Source organism: Phalacrocorax carbo, chromosome 1 (assembly GCF_963921805.1).
Source record: "Phalacrocorax carbo chromosome 1, bPhaCar2.1, whole genome shotgun sequence".
Classification (NCBI taxonomy): Eukaryota; Metazoa; Chordata; class Aves; order Suliformes; family Phalacrocoracidae; genus Phalacrocorax; species Phalacrocorax carbo.
Window position 1 is genome coordinate 117,692,998 of NC_087513.1, and position 24,707 is coordinate 117,717,704.

At 39.9% G+C, this 24,707-nt stretch overlaps 2 protein-coding genes across 10 annotated transcripts in view; one reads left to right on the forward strand and one right to left on the reverse strand.

Moving 5' to 3' along the window:
* SIM2 (SIM bHLH transcription factor 2) overlaps window positions 1–7,001 on the forward strand; it is a 63,037-nt gene extending 56,036 nt beyond the window's left edge. For all 4 annotated transcript variants that reach the window (XM_064471644.1, XM_064471634.1, XM_064471651.1 and 1 more), the window contains one exon: window positions 2,645–7,001. In XM_064471644.1, the coding sequence (XP_064327714.1) occupies window positions 2,645–3,372 (728 nt within the window). In that variant the 3' untranslated portion in view covers window positions 3,373–7,001. The remainder of the gene's footprint in view (window positions 1–2,644) is intronic.
* Window positions 6,744–24,707, reverse strand: part of HLCS (holocarboxylase synthetase) — a 128,904-nt gene continuing 110,940 nt past the window's right edge. For 2 of the 6 annotated variants that reach the window (XM_064471600.1, XM_064471586.1), the window contains exons 7-11: window positions 20,085–20,152; window positions 18,917–19,077; window positions 15,712–15,826; window positions 11,852–12,065; window positions 6,744–11,347 (exon numbers count right to left, since the gene is read on the reverse strand). In XM_064471600.1, the coding sequence (XP_064327670.1) occupies window positions 11,179–11,347; window positions 11,852–12,065; window positions 15,712–15,826; window positions 18,917–19,077; window positions 20,085–20,152 (727 nt within the window). In that variant the 3' untranslated portion in view covers window positions 6,744–11,178. Of the gene's footprint in view, window positions 11,348–11,851; window positions 12,066–12,815; window positions 13,099–13,518; window positions 13,758–15,711; window positions 15,827–17,584; window positions 17,641–18,916; window positions 19,078–20,084; window positions 20,153–24,707 lie in introns of those variants that run through there. The other 4 variants (XR_010376048.1, XR_010376050.1, XM_064471611.1 and 1 more) reach the window with 4 other exon arrangements.

Here is a 24,707-nt window from a genome sequence, read left to right on the forward strand (position 1 = left end):
GTTGCTCTGGCGGAAGAGTGGTCCGGAAAGCATCCCAAATTAATGCACTGACTTCAACGACTCTAAAGTGTCTTCAGCGCTGGAGAAGTGCAAAATGCACGGGATCCCCATGCACCTGCTGAGGCAGGTACCCTGGCAACTGCCCACACGCCAGATGGGTAGAAGCAATCCTGAGGTGCTGCCCTTCTACAGCAATACAAAGCAGCCGGTCAGCTTTCTATCCACTTCTGTATGAAAAACTCCCCAGGAGGAATGTGTCCCAGGGCATCCTTGGGTTTTTGTCAGCAAAGGAAGACAAAATCAGGTTTAAGTCTAGCTCCAGGAACTGTTCTGAATGCGGGTGGACAAAAATGACTGTGCTCTGTTGCACTGCAGACATGACTTGCTTAACTGTCTGGTCTAACTCCACGAACGTGCTGACAACTTTAATGGAAGCCTGCAAACAATTAGCCAGACGCTTACCTTCTTCCCCCACAAAAGAGATAAAAACCATGTTTGAGAAACAGGATCCAACAAAATGGATAATATCCTGTACATCTCCCAAGTATGCAAATTACTTCTTGGTACCAAGAAGGCAGCCATCAGCCCAGCAGAATTGGAGACTACAAAAATGAAGATAACCAAGGGCCAGCTGGTTGCTGTGATGCTTCAGCTTCTTACAAGTCTGGGCTGTAAAAATGGAATAGGACAACCTTTTGTTCAGAGATTAGAGTAGAGCCATGAATTAACAATGCTCCACGCTGCAGTGAGAGAACAAACCCATCGCTCCTGTGGATGTCTCAAGTGGGAAAAACCACTAAAACCAGTGTACCAGATTAGTTAAACCGTATTAGTTATGTGTCAGTAGCTGTCAGCATGTATACTTATTTTGTAGTAAAAACACCAAACGTGGAGTGAAAATTATAGTAGTATAATTGCACTGGAAAAATTTCCAAGTTAAGCATGTGGCTGAATCCCTGTTTTGATTTGTGATCTGAGCAGGCCATTTTTCAACAGCTGATGAGAATTCAGTTTACTTAGGACTGTGTGTACTTCTTGGTACAAACCATATACATGGAAATGAAAAAGACTAACTTGAAAGGTTATTGTTTCTAGGAGGGTGGTGGGGTGATCAAGAAGAAATTGGATCCAGATTCCTGTTTAAATTTTGGTGTTAATTATGTCGTGCAACTCCCACTGAAATTAATGAAGCTCTGCATATAAAAAAGGTACAATTGAGCTATTTCTGCTTCCTCTGTTATACATGAAGGCTTTGCCAGTCTACTATAGCACAGGGAATATTTAATTATTAGTGGGTACAGTTACGTCAGCAACCACTACAGGGGAATTCCAAAACTTTTAAGATGTTGAATAAAATATTTAGAAAAACAGAAAATCCCTTTTACAAAAGGCACTTAGGTGTCCAGGGCTTTCAGTGAGCATTATACAAAATAGAGTTTAGGTTTAATTTGAGAAATTTGCTAAGTGCCTCATTTAACCTTTAACATAAAACTTTCAAATGTGCCTTGGAGGAGTAGTATAACTGTCAAACTGTTCACACATGACAGTGCAAAAAACAATTAGTACTTGCCTAATTTTAGCTGTACAGTCTAGGACTAACCAGTGCCTTCTTCTCTCACCGTTTGTAGACAGAAGTGTACAAAAAGGAAAAGCTGCATAAGCCAAGCAGAAAATGATAAAAATGATTCAAATTTCTTCAAAAGCTCAGCTACCATGCAGAAACTTAAGAGAAAGCTAAGATAATTCAATATATTTTAGAGGAAAAGGCTAAACAGAAATCCTAGGTTCACAGTCTCTTGAAAATTTAAGAATCTAGCTTCTGATTTTCCACACATACCCAGTTTAGTACTCCCACATTCAAACGTTCTCAGTGTACGTTGTAAATTACATTTTTGTTATACATATAGCTTTATTACATAGGAGTACCTTAAAAGCAGAGGTACAGCATTACTCAAGAAGTATTTGTTGCATCTCACTGGATGTTTTTAATATCTGATGCTAGTTTTTCAAAGGGAAAAAGCAAAGCCTTTGACGCGACACTCTCCAGGTACTACGTAATATCACAAATCGGTATCACAAATCAGATACTGACGTGTCAGTAACTAATACTACAGACTCTCTTCTTTCCTTACAAGGGCAAGTGCCCGCTACACTTCCACAATGATGGAAAGAATAAATTGTTTTACTCTAATCATTGACATGTAATAAATGTTATCCACCCTTTGGTAAATCTCTTGATAAATCTCTGACAAAAGCTTACCTAAGGTCACGGTTTTTGATAGCTGGTCACATTTACAGATATTCCTCTGCTTTTGTTTCCCCAATTTAACCATATTAATAGTGACAGTGACTTATAGTTATTCAGTCAAATAAACAAATGGGCATTTCACACAGAAAACCTCTTCAGAATTGTTCAACACTGTTGGCCCTTCTGAATGGGTTAGCGTTATTTTTTTACTTTTCAGCACTGTCTTAAAGAGGCCTGTCCAAAGCCACTGAGGCAAATGGGAATGTCTCTGATGTCTTCACTGGGACTTGGATCTGGCCCAAACCAAATGGGTATTAACGGTCAGCCATAAAAAGTGTTAGAGTCTGTTATATGAGCTCATTGTCAGTAATTAACATGTTTTCTCTTTCCCGCAAGTGCCCGTATCAAACAGAAGGTACAGCCAAGATGCTCTATCTGACAACTTTACAAGCTGCACAGCACCCATGCCAGGCAGCAGATACAAAGAAGAGATTTATGATTCCGGCATCATGAAACCCAACAAAATAGAAACCAGGATTCAGCCACCTCACCACCTCATTAAAGAAGAAAACAAGTTAGCTTTTAACAGAGACCTACAAGAAAAAATGAGCATTAATGAAAGTTCTTTTTCAAACTCAATAGCTAACTCCTTGCTGCCAAAGTCAGAATGTTTCCAGACTAAAGCTATAGGACAATTAAGTCATCTCCTGCCAATGCCCACAGTATATGAGCAGACGAGAAGGATTTGTATGAAAGAACCCAAGTATGGGCATATTAGTCACCACGCTACAAATCTAGATGAACTGGACAGCGATGAGAGAATGACTGTAAAGCTTGATCACAACTCCGAAAGTGACCGTGTGATGGATGTGAGACCCTCCGGACAGGTTCCGTTCGTGCTTCTAAATTATCACCATGTTTTAGCCAAACACGGTACGTTTCAAACCTCATCGTGTACAGCGACAGGACACGTAGGAGAAAACTATGGATACAATTCCGAGGAAGTAAATACATTTATTTACAAAAACCAAAGCCCCTCATCAGCTTCTTCTCCAGAAACCCACAAGGAATCTGCACTACCCCATTATATCGGAACTTCTGTAATCATAGCCAACGGGAGGTGACGGTAACGGAGGAGGAGTATTTACATTTAATTAAGAAGCCAAACTGTAATGATCTGCAAAAAGCATGAGAAAACATGGTTACATTTACTGAGCATAGCTGAAGGTCAATGCGGGACAGACTCGTGTGTTCCTGGCAAGCCACATGTAACAGTACCTTCAAGGTCAGCAAAACACCCTACGTCTAGCTTCAGTGCTTCGTTGTCACAGATTAAGCTCTGGTGCCAGTGAGAAGACATGTTACAGATCCTATTTTTGTTATTTTATAGTGTGCAACAGAATTAAGTGATAGGTGTTATATGCAGAGATTTATATGAAAGAACATTTTTTTCCTTAACCCCTCCTTCTCAAAAACATTCAAGATTTTTTTATCATTATCGTAAACTATACACTCTAGTTTAGGTATTTTTGACAAACTGAGTGGAACCTTGCATCGACTCTCCACCCATGTGTTAAACGTCCTGACAAACGAACTTTGTTTAAGGAGTGGTGATTTTTAGTATCTGTAATAGAGCTCTACTAACTAAACAGAACCCAGTTTGGAAAAAGCTTATTTATAAATTAACGAAAAGTTTTAAACTACATAAATCAAAGCTAAATTTGATTTACTTAACATAGATTTCAGTGTTCTGAGATTGTTACCACCACCATTTATCTTGACAAGGAACGATACGACAAATTAATACGTACAAAGATACGTATTAAAGGGTTACAGGTCTTGTCATGGCAAATTGGGACAAATCGCGTAGCAGGAACTAGAGGCTATTCCCTGTAAAATGTTGTAATAAGAAAAAGAAACTTCCAAAAGGTGTGTTTCACTGAGTATTCTGGGAGAAGGCTGTGCAGATTTTCGAACCAGCTAGTCAAAAATACATCTTAATAACAGCACCAGAAACATTTCTTTATAGTCAAGGGAATAATGAACATTTATGCTTTATTTTAAACTTACCAGTAGCCTTCTGAAGTTTGAAAGGTTCAGCTTTTAACACACTAAACTTCCATAAGCATAAATCTCATTGTCAACACAAAGGTAAGATTAATATTTGACTAATTCGTGCACTTCACAAATAACGTCAGTGGACAATCCGAACACAGAAAGTCGAAAGTCGTAGCACAACCACAAAACCCAAAGTTGCACTTGAAGTAAAGCAAAGAGAGGACATCGGGGTTTGGAACTGACCGCTTTGCACACATCGCAGTTTGCGCTCATAAAGTGAAAAGCGAACGAAAAGCAAACAGCACACATTTGCATTTTGTCCAGCCTGTTAGGAAGAGATTTCCCCCCTTTTTTTTTTACTTCTTTGTAAAGTTTAGAAATGAGGAGGCGTACGGATTGGTGTGCGTTTAACCGACGGCCATCGGACCACTTTGGTTTTTGACCACCTCCCCAAGCATTTGCGTGCTCTCGGTAAAACAACGAATGACTCCCTAAATAAGAGCTGTAAATACCAACAATACAGGGTCTTGTAGATCTGAGTCAGCTATTCTCAGCTCTGTTCCTTTGTCCAGTTCAAGGCTAATTGTAGAAATAAATACTCCTAAAACATCCTCTCTCTTATAAGACTCTTTAGAGAGAGACCTTCACTGAAGAAAATGCTTACCTGGCTTGTGCAATGTGGAAAAACACTTGCTCACAGGTTGCACCTTGTCAGATAAAAATGTGATGAAATACACACTTTTAAAAATTACATGTTCTCCATATTTTATATGCAGCAATAATATTCAGTCACCTCCCTGTATGTATGAATATTTATTGCTATGGGCACACAAAAATTCTTTTAAAACATACGTTTGAACACAACTTTCAGTATTTTTATTGCTTCCCATTAAAACTTCCCATAATAAGGGAAAGCCTTATTATGAAGTTAAATTGATGTTCGCTTGGAAGCTCACAGTTGTCTGAAAGAAAATATCTTTCATGTTAAGTCTAACAAAAAATACCTAACGAGCCACTACCAGAATACTGACTTAAAAAAAGAAGCAGAACCAAACCAGTGTATTCACTCACTCTGTGTAATTGCGCTCCTCGTGTAACGCTGGGGAAGTCAGCGAGCCTACAGACATGTTACGAGTGAATACTATCGTCGTTCTGACTTTCTAAATGGAAGTGATGAGACGCAAGCTGGTTTTGCAGCAGCTTCGGTTAAGAGCCTTCCCAGCCAGCGGTACTAATGCATGGCCCCAACTCCTTAAAGATACAATTATGCTAAGATTTGTATGTTAATTTTCTTAAATTAAAACCATGCCCTATAAAGGACTAACTGATATTGTTTGCATCATTAAAAAGAAACCTGACGCATGGCTCTCGTACTATGCTTTTCTCTACACCTCATTAGTGGCACTGCTGCACGCAAAGCCGATCTGGTGTGTTTTTCTGTTCTTGTAAGTACTTCCCACTATAAAAACATGTTTTCAGTAACGCACAAATTAGGGTTCAGTTAAAAAAAATGCCATTGATATTTTTCAGTGAAATACCACAACATATTTTTCCAGCGTCTACCTTGCTATTCACACTTCCAGGCTTTATTCCATGAGCCTGAGCAGAGGAGGTGTTCCATCACTCTCCCACAGATGTTTTACTGTACGTGATATTCAGGTCCATGAACTTTCCCTGCTGGGCAATAATGAATCAATTATGCATTCACGTATGATAATACAGGGTAGGTTTTAGAAAAGACCTGTGACTAAAAAAGCAAACGTGTGAAACATTTTTCCTGCCGTTCCAAAATAGAAAGAGCAATTGCACGTTCACATCTGGAATGTGAGTGAACTACACCGAGAGGAAAATACCGCTTTTAGTCAGTCAAACTACAGATGTTCCTCACACCCTCGTACGCTGCAGAATGCGGCGCAGCCACTGACAGTGGCAGTGTTTTTAATAACTGGAAAAAATCATGTCAGAGAAGTGGAGTGAGAATTGAAATATATTATGAAAACTAACCTCCTTTCTCCCTACCGTCCTTGCTTGAGCCGCTATAGACACCTTTGTCATGCGACTTGGTAGGATTTTAGCCCTTAGGGGAGCTCAGATCTAGCAAGTGACTAATGTGAAGAATGAGAGAGAGTGAAAGAGAGTGAGAGGGGGAATATTTTACCAAAAAGTTGGAAACATTAGTCCCATACTGAGGCCTCACAGTTTTTATCCTATTAACAGAAACACCGCAATGTAAATAAAGGCGTACGGGAAGAGGCTTCTCTCCAGGTTGCAGCAGCCCTGTAGCTTGAGAAAGGGTATTCAAGTAATTCAGTGAAGTTAAGCGCAGTGGGCAATAGATATAAGATTGGAGAAAACATCGCTGAGAGAGAGCGCAAAGGAATGGGAAACATGCCAGAATACCAGTATTTCTCTAAAAACCACAAAACAGGACACCAAGTATTTTTTCAACATTTCAAAAACAACACAGGGAAAATTTTATTATTCCTTTTTTTTCCTGAACAGTAGATTTTGCTTTTTTTATATGATGCAGATAAAGGCTATTTGGCAAAAGTAGGTGAAAAAGCACGCAAAACAAACAACCTATTAATGCTCAGAATTATATATCTATTCCCAAAAAATGTAAAGCATTTTTGCTTATTTATTATGTAAAACAAAAATCTTAAAATGTTAATAAAATCCTGTAGCCAAAGGAAAAGCGAGTTGGATTTCTTTTTTACTACAAAACACAGGGTTTCACAAAGGATACCGTTGCACATTTGAAAACTTATTTCAATGGTAAAATGTACCGTATTTGACAATTAACGTACCCTAAAATACAAGGATTTTTTTAAAATTTGTTGTATTTTAGCCACGTCGCGTTTTAAAGGAAGACTCTTGGGGGACTGAAAATAACACAGAATCAATCGCTAATGAAACGCGCTAATGCAAGATACTGAAACACGACGTGGGTTTACAATTCTTCCCTGTGGGTCTTTTTTCTCAATCGTGTGTCGCATGACCGCAGGCGGCACACCATCAGCGTGTGACCTCCGGTCTTTCCTCAGTCCAGATTTAATTTTCTTTGGTGTCTGATCAGCGCGGCGCATCACTGCCGTAACTTATGCATGCAAATGCTTTTATCAAACCAGTCACCCCCAGGACTCAGCTCTTTGCGGCACAAACCTTTTTCATGACAGATATTTAAGCTGTACTTTTTTTTTTTTTAATACAGCTACTGTGTATTCCAATGTAGATGCAGAGAGTAATTTTTCAGACCGCCGATGTCTGGTAGCTGAATCAGAAAAAGCAAAGCAAAAAAAAAAATCGATGTACAATGAAGCAAAAGCATAAGAATGAAACGCTTTTCTAGGTAGTAGCCCTTGAACTATATGATATTTCTTGGATATATTTTTCAAAAAATGCTCTGAAGACTTGTAAAACCTTTTACTGGAAGTGAGATGTATGGCTTGAACTCTTCAATGTTAAGTACGTTATTACTATTTCAAATCTTTGGAACCAGCATCGGTGCTGACTGGACACAACCCGCTTACTCCTTCTGCGCACGGACACGTGCCAACACACCCCGCTCGCTCGGCTGAAGTTTTCCTATCAATAAACAATCTCTACAAATATTTTCACAATGTGTAATGAGAAATGTTATAACAGAGTCCAGGAGGAAAAAACTGAAGTCACAGAAATATGGACACCATAATACATGTTTTTTGAAAGCACTTCATCAAGAAAATAGTTTAAGATATGACATCAGCCTCACAATGAAAGGGGTGGTTTACTAACCCAGACGGTTGAATGAAATGAAACATTTTCAGTGCATTACTTCTGGTTCTGGAGTTGTCTGACTCTTTCCATACCTACGCCCAGAGACACTCTGCACCACATTTGTCTGCCCTACATAAAGAACAATAATAACAATGATTTTCACACAAAAATGTTGCGGATTTCTGGGTGTGCTATGTTTGGCAGAAGAAGAGGAAGAGCTCTGGCTGCGCTCTCCGTAAGGTGAAGGGGCGGTACGGGAGGGTTCACTGGCTTTCGTGATAGGAGGAGCTGCCAGTCAGAGGGACCTTCTGCAGCCGCTCGCTCGACTGCGGAAATTTTCTTTGTGAAGTCCTTTGGTTCTTCTGACGGAAAGGTCAGGTTTGTAACAAAGGCTTCATCCAACTCAGGGCTGTTTCCGCGAGCCAACAGGTAGTTTTATACGCACAGAGTAGCCCACTAAAACGTAGAGGCAAGGTGCTACACTCCCACAGCACCCACCTATGCTCCGACACAGCCGTGCTTGGTTAGCTCTCATTTGCAGAAAGGATGTCCAACACTAAGTTTCACTCCAGTGCAAAAATTTTTGGAATAATCTCACAACTGAAAGTGAGAATAGGACAAGCTTTTCATTGAGAAGGCTATGAAGAAATCCAAAAGGAACAACAGCAACCAGGAAATATTGCAGCATTTTACTATTGAAAATTCATCTGCCTGCTGCTCAGACACCGTGGTAGCATGGCTGCGTGAAAGTCTGCAGGTCCGTTGGGCCCTTCTTCATACAGGAACATGTTCTATCATTTCCCCCTGTCATTCTCTCGCAGTATTTGTCCCTAATAAAGGGAGAGCGTGTTTTAAGGAAGCAGTTCAAGTCAAAACTTGATGTGTGACCTGGTTGTTAGCAGAAATCTCTACAGGCACTCATCAGTCTATCTGGAATATGAGTGACATCAGAGGCACTTCCTTTTTGGAGATAGGCACACCCTACAGTACCAGAACAGAGAGGGTCTTTTAGCCGCAAGTATTGGACTGAGGTACGCATCCAAAGGTTTGGAAAACAGTACCAGAGCTATGCTGTCCACCACTGACCTGCAGCAGCACGCGTTGCTCATAAGCTGCTTGAAGGAAAACGTAGAAAAGAAGCGAGGAAGCGTGAGGAAGATGTGGGTGTGCGTATGCACACACACATTTTTTCTATACGCATATATAAATGGGCTCTTCTTTTTACTTGACCTTTATTAACTCAGACTCAAGATTCATTTGATCATAATACGCATCGATATTTCATTCTGAAATAAAGGTAGCTGTCAAAAATCAACAGCCCAAAGCAGTTTCGAAAGCATCTGGTGGGAAAAAGCAAAAACCGGTGTTCATGGGTATCATTTTAACTGTGCCAATTAACAGCTGTCTACACTCCACTGTACAGTTCCACGAAATATTGGTGTGCAGTCTCCTGTGATGTGGATCATGGGCGGGGGGGAACTAAACAGCGGGGTGCGGACAACCAGGCACACAGACAAATCCACTGTGATACGGAGCATTAAATCCTAAATGTAACAGGGACAACTTAATTTCTAGCACTTCTGCCAAACCACCTAAACCCTAATATGTGAGGATTACTCTCAATTACCATTACAGACTAGCTTCCCGGTTTTAAGACTTCTTGGCTTTGTAACTGAAACAATTGACTAACATTGTCAGATCGTTTATGAGGTGAACTTTAACCTAAAAACCCCACTTCTGGCTAGCAGACAGAAGTCCTTTGTGGAAACCGATTTGGCCGATCCACCTTCAGTAGGGACAAGGCAACGTAATAAGCAGTGCTGCCCACTTGAGGAAACGAAGCTGGCCACATCACACCTATGACAAACCTTTTCATTTGTGGAGAACTGCTTGAAGTGCTGTGGTGGCCAAACCTCCTGGCGCAATTCCCCTGGCCCAGGAGAAACACCCGACAAGCTGCCATCACACGAGGCTCCCACATGCCTACTTCGTGCTGCTTTCCAATCATGGCCAAGCTGCTACACCTCTCCTGGAACTGCGCAGCCAGCGCCCAAAGCGAGCTACTTGCAGGTCAGCAGATGTCAAACATCTTGCTTTTAATGGTTAGCTGCAAAACCAGATGCCCTGCTTTGGGAAAGGGGGTGACAATGGAAGAGAATTTCGACACAGGTTAACTACGTGCTTTCTCTTTTTCACTGTAGTAGCTGTTTACATCAGGGATTTGAAGAGTGGGGCATTTTTCTCTTATTCGCTCCATTTCATTACTATTACAATAGAATTACTATTCAATTGTAAACTATTTAGACTTCCCTCTCCTGACATGGGATTCTACAAAAACCTGGATAAGAGGATCACAGCTAGGTGATACACTACTCCAGGGGGCCATTCTTATGGGGGCTAATGCCTCCTGGAAGACTATGATTCAAAGGAGATGTGAGATTATTTACTCAGATCTGACTGACTAAGAGGAGCAGAGTATAAAAAATTTGGATAACCAACCACAGCTGGAAAACTCCCCATAAAACTCAAGGCAGCCATGACAGAGTTGCAGACCTGAGGCCAAAGCACAGGATGGTAAACTGTTGTACAGGCCCACATGCAGAACCAAATCAGCAAGGCTGTACTTAGATCTGAATCTAACCACAGGGGTAATCCCAGTAATTCCAAAACATACGATGAGCTCTTCCAGCTGCTTCCACTGCAAACAACGCATAAACCAGAATTTCGTTTAAAAAAACATAGTAAAAATGTAAATATTGTACTGGATTGTGCTAAAGCACAATAAAAGACAGAGCCACTTCAGTTTCTCACATACAGCGTGTAATTGAAGAGAAACTTCTGTTCGTTGCAAGGTATTCCTCTGCAATCAGGCTCCTTGGAAAGAATAGATGCGTACAAAGAATGGCAACACAGGTGTGATAATATGAAAGAATAAAGGCGTTCAGCAATGAGATAACGACCTCTTCTTAACTGTTGAAGTTATCCATGTCAAAGAACAAAGATATCAGAAAATCAGAAGAAAAACCCCAAGCTATCAGCTACCCTTCCCACCTTGAAGCAAGTTTAGCTGCTTGGTGCCAGACACTAAAGAGCCTCCTTTTGCGCTCTGAGGACTGTCAATGCTTTGGGACTATAAGGTTTCTCAGCATGTCAAAAGAGTTGCCGTCTGGGTGCACAGACACTACACCCTTGCCTTCTTCATGAACCTGAAGGAATCCATAATCATCTATTCCAACTATCCATGCAATCGGGCCCTCATCATTGTGGAGACGGACTTGCTTACCGCTGCAAATAAAGAGAATCAGGCAGTTAGGGATTAATTGGCGGACACTGCACAAACTATTAAAACCAGCTTAGAGGACTAATGCCCAGCAGAATATTTTTATTTCCCACTTCACTGTTTCTTTACAGGGAATGATTTTCAGCAGCATTTCCTATCTGCTTCAGTTTCTTTCTGTGGAATTAACAGAGTTGGAGTTAATCTAAACAGTCTGTTTTTTAAATAAAAGACATGAGTACAGCAGCTTCATCACTAGCTAAACGAATCATTCCCAATTCCCTTTGTTTTGAGATGATACATGCAAAATACCTAGAAGCATCTTTGAACTCATGCTAGCCCATTGATTTTACTAGGTGCTACTTTTATTCTCCCTTAGAAAGTTACATCCTGCTTGTGAGTATATTTTAATTGTCACTACTTTTAAAGGCAATCTAGTAGAAAAAGACAAAACATTGATGAGTTCTTTCGAACTTTCTTAAAAGAAAGTTTGAGAAGAGCATTATACTTACCTGTGTACCCAGTACTTGTAGTAACGTGGAAGAACTCCGTTGGGCCCTTTCTCCTGAAAAATATCTATAAGCCTTTCTAGCACAGTTACAGTTCTTGCAATAAGACAGTCTGCTGTTAAAGCCTTCAGCTTTGTCCCCTCTTTCTTATTAAATTTCATTATGAGATCATTGATGCATATGGTGGGGTTGCTGTTATTCACATTAAATCCAAAGCCTGAAGAAGACAAACCAAAACAAGAGGAAACAATCTGTAAATACACTTTGTTATCATCCAAAAGTCAATACTTAATTCAACAACTTGACACAATTATCTCTCAGGATGTTTCCAGTAGCTGTTTTTCTTCAGTCTCTTAACATATTTAAATCTTCCTACTTGCATAATTACAAATCACAGTCCAGATTTTACTTGTTTCTTGCCCTTAAAACGCCGCCTCAAAACTGTAGAAGCAAACCCTGTGCAGTCCTTTCAACAACACACCATCCCATCAATGAGGCTTAGGAAGACGGTAGGTGGTAACTTGCACATTGGTTACAATAACATCAAAGTGAGAAATTCTTTTACTCCCTGGAAGCTATGGGTCATTAGCTAATTGCGAGTTAATCATTGATAGTACTCTGAGATGGAGTCTTATCTTTCGGTCTAAAATTTAAGTAAGAAACCTTTCTGTTTACTGCAGTGAGATGACAGCATTTTCTGAAAATTAAGCCTTTTTACTCAGCTGATAAGCCTGGCTTGGCTTGCTCTGAAAAACCCAGAAGGTTTAAGTTTGCTGTGCAAGACTCCAGTTTGCTTAATCTATCTTACCACAGCATATACTTTAGAAGCCTCAAGTCTCTCGCTGAGATTTCTCCAGCTAGAATAATGTTGGCTGAATGCCTTTCTTACTTAAATATGGCTCTTGGGGCCTTTTTTGCAGCCTGCTGAAACAGGCTTCGAGGGATGTAAAGAAATATATTGTATTACCTGTTTATTTTTTTCTCCTAATAATTTGGATTTTTCTTTCCTCAGACATTTGGGATAAAACCCCAGTCTGTCAACCACGTTTAGACATGATATGCCTCCATCTGCAAGAAGGTCCAGTTGCACTGTTTTGTAAATTTGCTGTTAATGAGACTGTTCATATACAGAAGTAATTCTTATTAAGTATGAGAAGGATCTCTTCAGTGAAAAGGAGCTTTTGACTTTCAACTAGTCAGAGAATGCATGCAAAGAAAGCCAGAGCGATACCAGTACCAATACACAGATCCTCTGGAATTGAGAAGAAACGTGTTATCAGAATGAGACAAAAGGAACGTGAACTGGAAAATACAATGTGCCATGCCAGCAAATCCCAACTCAGTTGGTTACATTCAAATATAGTACAAGTGAAGAGAGAGTGACTGTGGCCATTATGCTGTGATTGGGACTGTCAGGGCGCACGACGGGGCCTTGGAGTCCATCTGCAGGCTCAGGGCGTGCAGGCGTGTATGTATGGAGATCGCTACTTAGCAATCCAAAAACTGAAACGGACACGAGAGACACACTGAGACGAAGAGCTCAGCTGAGGCAGAAGCACCTGGGGATAAATGTAGCCAGCTATTTTGAGAAACATTAGGTGCTCAGGACTCTCAGGGCACCTCTGCATTGCCCACGTGAGAAGAGTGAAAAATAAACATTTAGCACCAACCTTGCAGTGTGCTGATGTGGCTAACACATCTTCCAGTTCCAGAGCCAGCCCTGCCTTCAGCACCTGTGCACCGGTCGGATATGCCTTCGATGCACACAGAGGCAGACAAGAGCTTTTGCAGGTGAAGCGTGTTGGCTGTCCCCTGCATTCCAGCCGTGTTTGTCTACCTACACCTGTTCTGAGTCCGTCCCTTACGTTAATGAAGTATATTCTTCTGCAGAACTCTTCTTCCAAAAGTCCTGCAATAATTAAGCTCTTAGCAAAACATGTTTTAAAAACATGTTTAAAAGTATGAACATGAACTGTGTCACCTGAGGGCTTGAGCACATGGTCCAGGTGAAAAGGCAGGTTTGTCTCTTGCCTTATTCTTCTGAGGTACATCTCAGAGCAGTGAAGCCATGTAGATGATCTTTGATTTTGGTAATTTCCCTCACATATGGAATACTCTTTATGAGTGGCATATAAACAAAGAGGTCTAGGAAAGGAATCTCCATGACTGTAGAAAGGGAATGATGCACGTGGGTTACCTGTCCTCTTGTAGAAGCTTGATCTCATTGCTACTACTAACACAAGAAGTTAGATGTCATGAGTCCCCTACTACTCGCAGTGACATACATCACTGAAATGATGTAAAAGATCCTTGGATCCTATGCGGCAAGTAACTTGCAATCTTAGAAGCTTCCGGACAAAAGAAAGCTGATGAAAATGTACATCTTTGTATGTGCCTCAGACCTATACCACCAAGATGACTTCTAGGGACACCAGAGGGAATGCATACAGAAAGTTTCCATTTGAATTTGTATGTTTTGGTGTTTAGGATAAGAAGCACAAGGTTCAAAACTAATACGTAATATGCAAAGGGATATCTGAGAAGAACTATTTTTGGAGCCATTTTTGCTTTTCTTGTGTTAACCAGAACAGGCTTGGGAAAAACATATGGAAGCAGTAAATGGTTGATGGGGCACAGAGAAACTCGGTGCAACTTCCATTCTGTACATGTAGATTATTTACAAAAACGTGGACATAACAATTGAACAGAAAATGTAATGGCTGGGCACGTTTCTCAGAAGGAGGTGATGACTGCTTCAACTGTTTTGCTTGTTCGCACCTTAGAATTTACAGCACCTTGACAGAAACGATATCATGCCTACACTCTCTTTGCAAGATACTTTACTTACCTACGGTGTTATATTCCAGTATAAACCAAATATTATCAGGTTCTTCTTTAAACTTTTAGACTTGCTAAGGAACTTTCATTTAATTCTTTAGACGTAGCACAGAGAACTAGTTTTGGAACCAGAACCTAGATCTCTGCTGGCAGGTTTCTAAGCATGTCTGACAGATCTGTGCTGCTGCTGGTTAGGGGAAAAATTTTCCTTAACAAATAGCAGGATGATTATCAGACTTGAAACAACAGAAACATCTCAACGCTTATTTTGTGCACCCAAACGACTTCTGTTACAGCACTGGGACTTGCTGGAAAATGCATGTACAGTCTTTCTGAGATCGGCCATGCTACCTTTTCGGAACCAGCCTTCCAGGTAGAGTGTTCGTCCTCACAAGAAACAAAGAGATTGTCACTCCTTGCTCCCCCATGCAGCCTTCCCAGCTACTTTGCAAATTTTACTTTTTGAGAGAACTAAGGGAAGGGATTAATTAATCAAATCATTACTTCACTGCTGCTTCACTAGCAATATTCCGGTTTCTAGAAAGGTGTCAACAGAAACAAGTTCTGAATAAATTTAATAAGGATGAAAGGAGAAATTAGAACATTACTATGTGTATGTAAATCCTTTTCTCCTGATTTAAAAGGCATGTTATTTATTTCACTATTTGTCATATTGCAAAAAAAAAAAAATTGAAAAAAATGAATAAAGTTTTCAGTATATTCTACTAGTTTTGCAATAGATCAAGGTGGACATTTTCTTTCTCGTGTAATGCTTGTTCTTTGAACTAACCCCACTATACCAGCCCAGATGCTTGCATTTATGTTTTCCTTGTCAAGCACATGGAATTATTAAGAAGAATGAAAACATTCCTTTTGTACTTCCTTTTGATTTAATATTGTGCTTTATTTCCTTATGCCTGCTGTCATTGTTTGTTCTTGTCCTTATCATTTGAACTCATAAAGACATTAACAACAAATTCCTTTAAAACAAGACAGTATAGAAAAGCTCGAAAATAGACATTTACCAATAAGTATATGAAATGTTGTTTCAATAAGTGTAGAGTTTACCAGAACTCCACCAAGCTTCATAAGATCACTGTAGTAAATATCGTTTGGCCATTTCACTCGCAGATCAATATCCTAAAGAAATAAAAACATAGATTTAGAAACACTCTGCTCTTCAATACTGATTATAAGAACATGGCTCATTCATCACTGCATATTCTGTTTTTTCTGTACCTCTTGGCCACATGGAATGTGATACTGTCAACTGCCCTCCATAATGAGAATCTATTTAAGGCCTCCGCAAATACTACCGAAAAAGTCATAGTAATATGGTTACATGGTTTACTAAGGAGGTTGGCAGCTGTCAGAGAAAATGAAAATTAAAAATTATGGCAGATAATAAAGGCTTAGAGTGACCAAAAGTGGGACTAAAGATATTAGAGAGTTTCAGTCTCAAAATTGTGAGTTTTTATAGAATTAATTTCCTTCATTCATGAGTGTCTACTAGAGACTTAAAAGATCTATTCAAGAAAGATGCAAACTGTTGCAGCCACTGCGGCTTACTGCTGATAAAGAATCAGGGTAAGCCCACAGTAACATCAGCGCTGTGTTTGAGGATCCTTGCAGAAACCAGGCAAGGAGACAATGACATCTTGAATTTCAGAAAGGAAATTTAGCAGACAGGAGAAATTCCAGTTCACAACTATGTAAATACTTCAGTAATGTCCTAAATATATTCATGCTTTCGGCAGCTACGCTCAAGCAACACCATGGAGCTGGAAACACAAACTGTGCTGTGTGACACCGTTCCAGCGCAATAGAGGAGTTTTTGTTGAAACCACAGAACTGAACTGAACTTTGCACCGGCTACTTAAACACAAAAAGAAAGCAAATGTGCTTCCTGTAGTTTGAAAAACTGCATATGACTGTATCCCCAGAGGCAAATTATGGGAGGTGCTCCAGGACTACAAGAGTCGCATTCCCTCCTATTGTAGATTATGAAATCCCTTTACAGGATGTGTGAAAACTGCACCTGGGTCCATGTCTACTTTCCTGACAGATTTAAAGGCCAGAAAGGAGTCCATTACACATACATTGACAGGAAATACTACCTGATTTTGCTATCAAAGCATTCTAAGAAGGGGTATCACCAATTCATATTCATTATGGAAAACAACTTGACTCTTCACACTGGGAAAGGATTTGTAGAAGACTCCTGAGACATACTAAGTATGACACAGTTAAGCAGTATTATCAGGGTTAAGAGATCATCCACAGAGCTATTCAGTAGATCTTACTTAAGGAAAAAACATACACCTTTAAGACACCAGACACCAGCTCTGCAAATGAAGTGACAGCAATCATGAAGAACAACCAAGTCACCTGGGTATTCTCATGACATAAACTACACAGCAGAGATTTTGCCACAAAACGGAGTTACAAGGTACCGCACGACTATCTGCGTGTCAAAGAAATGATGGGCATCACAAAATATGCTGGAAACGGAGCACGTTCTTACCTTCACTTACTAGAGAGAGACGCCTGCGGCTCTCAGAATGGGAAAGCAAAGGACTCTCTTGATTTGAGGCCCATTTGCATTTGCAGCACTAACATCTGACAGCAAAACTTCCAATTGAGCGGTCAGATTTTCTCCGTGAGGACCCAGAACAAAGGCCTCAGTCACTGCCTGCTCAGCATAGTTAACATTCGTGGCAATCCTAAAAATGATGACTGGCTGATAAACTGAGATACAGATATTTCAGATTTTTGAATGGAAATCCTGAAAGGGACTTTGAGCATAGTGAACGACATTGCAGTCCCTTAAAGTATTATGAAGATTCTGACGTATGCCCACAGAGGTATGGGAGTTTGGAAGAGAGAATGAAACCTCACCTATAGATCAGCCCATTGTTTGCAGCTCCTGCAGTCTGCACAGCACGGATGTTCATCTGGCATTAAAGAAAAGCCCCGTGTCACCTAAGTCTAAAGAGGACATTTAAGCACTGCATTTCCAATAAATCTTGGAATTTCCTTGCCTTAATGTATTTGTGTCCAGACCCTTAACACTGTTTTCACTCATTGTCTAGGGTGGACGTACTGTTAAAGACATTCAGTAGCTCTGTCGTGGTCATAGCAAGCTCTGTATTGTACATGCACTGTGTTCAGTACATGTATCATTGATATGTACTATTTTATATTAATATTTAGGGCTTCAGTCACCATTTTCCTCTTGAATGGAATAAAATAAAAAATGCCACAGTATACCAGGGTCAGCGTACAGAAGCAAAACCACCCCCATTCATAAATTAACTCCTTCCCTAGTCAGTCAGACTCATATTTTATAAAACTAACTCTTGTCCCTTCTATTTTAAATGGTTAAATTATTCACTCTAGCCAAATATTTTATATTGCAAATTTTAGCCTGAAGCATTTTGGTTTTATAGTCAAGTTATGAAGCACTGAAGTTAGAAGGTTTTAATAGAAAGGCTGACAGACCCTAAACTACAGCAAAGCTACTGGGTGCCACTATAATAAAGTTCATGTGTAAATGTGTATAAGTCATTGATTTTCTGTAATATAGGAAACATATGCTTTAGTTAACTACTTCTGTAAAATACCAAAGTTTTATAGTTAGCAAATATTAGGAAATGGTAACATTAAAAAGGAGATATATGAGGTGATGAAGAAGACTGGTTCTTCATTTTAATACTGATGACAGGACACTTGATTCCCTCTTGAGAGCAATACTCCTAAGTTCTTGCTTTAGAAATCAGCTTTCAACCTTAAACAAGGGTTGGAAAAATCCTTTAAAAGGGATAAAGTGACCACTGAAACAGCACCAACAAAAAAAGCAAAAAAGGATTTGTCAGTTTTATTCACTTTTTCCTCCTCCTTCTTCCCCAACTCCTTCCAAATCAAAACAAATTAACTCAATTGTTAGACAAACAAAATTGACATTTTCTTTCCTGCTGAAGACTGAGTCTTAAATTTCATAAGATTATGAGTGAAATGAGTGTAGTATACATAATCAGCTCAATAAAAGACAGTATTCATCATATGTATACTAGATTTCCTAAAACATATAAATAATCAAGCATGTATGCAGGCTAAGTTTACCACTCTATTAGTGCTGAAGAACTATATTATGCATTCAGAAGACATAGTTAAAATCTGATTTTAATGAAAATGGAAACAGGAATTTTGAGATAAATTAGAACGACATACCTCATATCCTCGTATTGATCTAACTGACTCTACCACTGCCAAGGACACCAGGTGTTGAATAAAAGGAATTCTCTGACCCAGGTTGGAATGCAGTGGAACGGTGATATGTAAAGTGGACAGTGCACAGCCCATGGGACTGAGCCAAACATTTCCACCACGACCTGGAGAGGGAGAGAAGAGTAAGTTAACTTCAACTCAGGAAAAAAATATCTATAAAAAACATCACTTTGTTAATGTAGACAACGACAAAAGAGAACGATTCAATAGTATCCATCCAAGAATCTACCGTAAGTCCTGTCGTGGAGTTTACAAACTAATTTTGAAGGAAAAATGGTTAAAGTGCAAAGCTTTTTCTTTAAAAAAACAGCAGGCTGTTTAATGTGCATGCTGCTACTCAGTTTCTTAGAATGTCCTAAATGACTTGATTCCAGGATTTTCCTGGTATCTGGTAACACACATATTTCAAAAAATCTTGCTTTAAGTGAAGAAGTATTTGTGAGGATGCTCTGTGTGCATCTAGAAATCCATCCACATTGTGAATCAACTTGACACAAGCTAGATCTGTACCGAAAGCCAGGTAACCACCTTCATGTAGATCTGTGCTCAGAACAGCTTATTAGGCTGGGCACCGTGTTCTTCTAATAAAATGAACGTGGCTTTTAAATCAGTGCTAGCACCTTCTGGAGCAAAAAGCAGAACTTGCTCATATTTTTCTGCCAAAGGTTGTGAAAGCCAACATGACAGTCCTGGCAGGTCCTGCAGACTCAAGAAACCTCTATCTCAGAGCAAGTCAAGACCCAGACTTGTTCCAGTTAAGCCAAAAAGGAGTTCTAATTTGGAAGCCTGACTGGTATTACACTAAATGTAGTGACGGCAGTTTCCATCACTGGGGAGACTTTTGGCAGAAACTAGACCACTAAATCACTTCTGAAAAAGCCACCAAACGTCCTGCAAATGTTTATTTTGGTTTCTATTAACTTAGGTTTTGAGTTTGAATCCACAAGCGGGAGGAGAAGAGGACACGATGATTCTACAGATTGTATAGATTCTATAGATTATATTATAAAAAATACTCCTAATGCATCTTTAGGGCAGCTAGGTCACATTAAAATGTCCTATTTCATATGTTTAATATGCATTTATTGGCACTAGAAGGAAACTTACTCACCTTTCCCTTGTGTTTGTCGAACCGCAATTGCTATTAAACCCATCTCCTCAGGCAACTCAAACATTAACCTGCCAATTAGGGGGGGGGAAAAAAAACCATGCTTATCAGCTGGAACACTCAGCTACATTCATGAAAATCTAGGCTTAAATATCAGGTAGTATTTTATGTTAACATTGCACTACCATTTATTCGTTTTCAGTTAACATTTATTCTTGACCAAAAAGCATTAGAATATTAAAAAAAGATTAACTGAAAAACGATCATGTAAAACATTACTAGATCTATTATGCTGGAAAAAGTTATAGCCACAGTTCATTTAAGGTGCCTTCTGATAACATACGGTTTGTATTTCCTCACATTTTCTTGAAGTGCTTATTTTTTGCGTGTCACTATCTTCAGTAAGTGACAACTAGCAATTCTAGACATTTGTTTCTACTTACAGCAAATTTTTGTTCATACTACAGAATATAAGAGCAGCAGTTTCTGATTATTTAGAAAACCAATATGGTGGCAATAAAGCAGTTTAAAAGATACACTATCCCCTGAGAACTAATTATGATTTAACTACAGTAAATAAATCTACACCTTCTGAGAACTCTAGAGAACACTGGCTTATTTTAGGCTTGTGTTCTGCTTTTAAAATAGTTTCACTTAAAAGAATACTAACTCTCCTCCGGGGATAAGTAGAAAGTGCACTTTAACACCACCAAATGAGTCAATGCTAGACTTGAGAAAAAGAAGAAAAAAACCCTACTGTGAGAACTTCGTTCAAGCCACTTTAGAACAGATCTGAACTGTACTACGATTGTCCTCCATTTCACATTTTCAGGAAGAGTTATTCAACAGATAAAACAGATATTCAAGATGTTGCCAGCAAGGTAAACCCAGAAAGTGATTTACAGCCTGCAAACCTACTTCTAATATGGGCACAAATATCACATTGTTCATTCACATAAAAGTGATCTTGTCTTGGAGATAAGTGCAGTCCAAATCAGCAAAGAGTATAATCCATATTATTTCCTCTGAATTTCAGATACGTATGAAAGGTCTTTCAAGTTCTGCAGTCAAGCAAGTATCACTGGGCTGCAGATACCAGCTGCACGCAGACGTGCCCCCCGCTGCTCACTGACACTCCTCTTTAGGCAGGCGACAAGCTAAGGAACTCTCCACCCCGCCTGCTTTACAGGTTGAAAAGCAAGGCATTCAGTAACTCTTGGGGCTGCATCGGTAGCAAAATGCCAGTTAGGATCCCCAAGGTTTCAGAACATCTTTCAAATGGCTGACTTGCTTTCATGACGATCAAAATGGGAGGTTCTTGGAGGGCCCAAGCAAAGTCTGGACCACGAATGCCTTCACTAGTTGGAAATACTTGAACCCAAACTGACAGAAACTGTAACAGGCTCCACAATGTTTTCCCACATTACTCCTGAATCAGTGAGATGTCATCAAAGAGCAATAGCCAGAAGATCTCTTTGCCAGTCCCCTTCCAGTTCACGTGAAATACAGCTGAGTAATTCTTTCCTTTGGACCCTATGGATTACAAACTGAGACCAGGCTCACCCATCTACCACCAATCTTTAACATTAAAAATAAGCCTCTTATGCTGGGACCTAGGGGAAAATCTTCTGCAGCTCTTTACGTCCATGAGGCTTCAGCCCTGTCTTCTGGGAACAGCATGATTTCTGTTACAACACCAAGTTGCTGGTTTTGCAACATGAAAAATCTAATTTAGATCTGGAAGCACAGTTAGGAAGAGATTACAGGCTTTGTTGAAATACACTGATTTCTGCTACTTCTCCATTTACGTATTTGTTTTTAAATAGGAAAAAAAGAAGTCATGTGCTGCTATGACGGGAGGAAAATAATCAGAGCAGGAAAAAATTTTAATTAGGAATCCAAAACACAGGCTTCTAGAACAAAGATATATCATTAACAGAATGTACAAATGTAGCTATTAGAGGCTTGGCAGCAGGTAAAAACATATTCAATGCAGAGACTGAGTTTGTACTTTTAAGGGCCACGAAGAAATTCTTTACCGGACACAACATGGGGAAGTTGTTAATACCCAGACTGATACAGCAAGAGGCAGATAGATTTATTTTTACTACTTCCTGAGATTGTGCTGGAATTACAATGAGGCCTATGATAATAAAAAACCCCACCCAACTGCGCACACACTCCCCCCCGACTTCAGAGCTTTGTAAATTGTGTGTGCTTGTTAGTTTTTTTTCTGGGAGAAACAACTTGCATTTTCCTTACCAGAAAAAGTAACTGTACGTGCACTTTTTTACATACTGACTTCCCTTCTTTTCTTTCAACTTAATCAGTTGCAGATTTAACGATTTCATTTTTCTGCAGAGCAACTCAATCATAGTGCTCACCACATTTTCCCCCCCAAATTTTTGCCTTCAAGAAATACTCTGCTCTTTTTTTGTGCTCTTTAACTAACTTGCTCTACATATTAAGTCAAGAGACCACACTGAGATACAAGAGTAGGGGAACATGAAACGTCTGAAGGCAGATCTACCCATCAGGAAGACTATCAGATGGCACCTATTTAACCGTAGAAGATGATACTACAATTTTATGAACATTTTTCTTTTCTGCTTTGAACATTTTTGTGGTATTGTCTAAAACGTGAGCAAGGCACTTTCAGTATTCAAGAATATTAAACCAGCTTCAATATTAAGAGAGAGATTCTAGCACAGTTTTTTATACAGATACCCTCCCCCTGCCCTGTAGTGCATACTATGAATGCTGTCAAAAGTAATAAACAATACTTAATTGTTTTATAGAAACTTCAAGTCTAAGGAGGACTCTGTCTTCATAGCTAGTCAACACAATGACTTTTCTTCCTACACGAACGTAAAACAGGAATTGAAACCACAAAAACTATGTTTGAATAATGTTAACGGCCTGACAACTATAAATTTCATTGATGTTGTGGGTTTTAGGTTGAAACTCTCATTAATGCATCCTGCTGTGTTACGGTATTGCAGAGGTATTACAACAAGCAGCATTACATTCCAGATGTTAGAATACCTGGGCACAAGAGGGTAAGTTATGAACAGATTTCTCCTTTCACTTCTAGTTCCTTGTCTGAAAATCTCACTCTCGAATAGCTTGTTTATAGAGTATTATAAAAGTGACATTAAAAAAACCTTTCCGTTTTCAGTCAAATGGAAAGGAACATGCCTTCTGACCAGTTTCTTGTATTATTTTGGACAAAAAGGTGCCCTGAACACTTGCTTTGTTACTTCATATCCACTGTTTCTGTCCATTATGTCCAATTTCAAAATGTGCAGGGTGCCTACTAATATTTTTCCTAAACTTTCCTCCATTGCTCTCCACCTCCTTTTCATAGCCCTCAACTGCACGATGCTGTGTCTGATTCCAAGCTCTGTGTGGTGAACGGCCTGCCAGAGGGCGTGCTGGCCAAGCACAATAGGTAACTCTCGAGTCCACACTGCCGAATCCTTGGTGGCAGCACTGATCTGGGCCTCTCTCTCCTACATGGAAGCCTGTTTTCACGAGACCATGAATACCTGTAGGAGCTCAAAGATATGAAGGTCTTCTCTAAAACAGGCAGTAGACTGACTGAGAGCTGGTGGGCTACGATCAGAGAAGCCACCAAGAACGACATCATGATGGGATTCTGCTACAGGCCACCTAATCAGAAGGAAGAAATGGAAAAAGTCTTTTTGAGCAATGTGAGGACATCTGCAGATCACAGATCCTGATTCCTATGGGAGACTCCCATCTCCCAGTATCTGCTAAAAGGCAAACAAGGTGCGATGCAAGCAATCCAGGTGACGTGTGGGGATGCTAGGGACAAGCTCTTAACGCAAATACCAGATGATTGACTGGAGTGATCGACTCAATCTGCCACAAATAAGGGAGAGCTTATTAGGGAGGTGGTAATCTGTGGCAGCTTTGGCCGTAGCAGCCATGAACCAATGCTGTTCAGGATCCTGAGAGGAATGAGGAAGTTAAGTAACAGAGTACAAACCCTGGATTTCATGAGAGCAGAATTCAGCTTATTCAGGGACCTGATAGATGGGATCTTATGAGAGGCAGCTTGGAAGGGCAAGGGAGCTCAACAGACCTGGTCTTTAAAGACAACCTCCTGCAGACAAAATAATGTTCCATCACAATACTGAGGAAATTAAGTTGATGGACAAGGAGTCTGGTTTGGCTAAAAAGGGAATTAATGACTGTAAAAACAATGTACAAAAGAGTTGGAAGCAAGGAGAAGTGCTACAAAGGAGAATTGGATAAACACTGTCCAGACAAGCAAGGATGATGTCAGGAAAGCTGAAGCTCAGCTATAGTAGAGATTGGCAAGAAACATGGCAACCGGAACTTCTACTGCTACATGATAAGAATAAACAAGGGAAATATGGGCTTGCAGCTGACTGAGTCAAAAGCACAGTGGACACACATAAAGCTGAGTTAATGCATGCTTTGCCCCAGTCTTCATCAACAAGGTCTCCCAAGCCTTTACACATACAGACAGGGTTCAAGGAGAAGAGGAAATATGAACACTAGGAAAGGATTGATCTCATAATCTCTTGAGAAATCTTGACTCATACCAGTCCATGAGAACAGAAGGGATGCATCTGA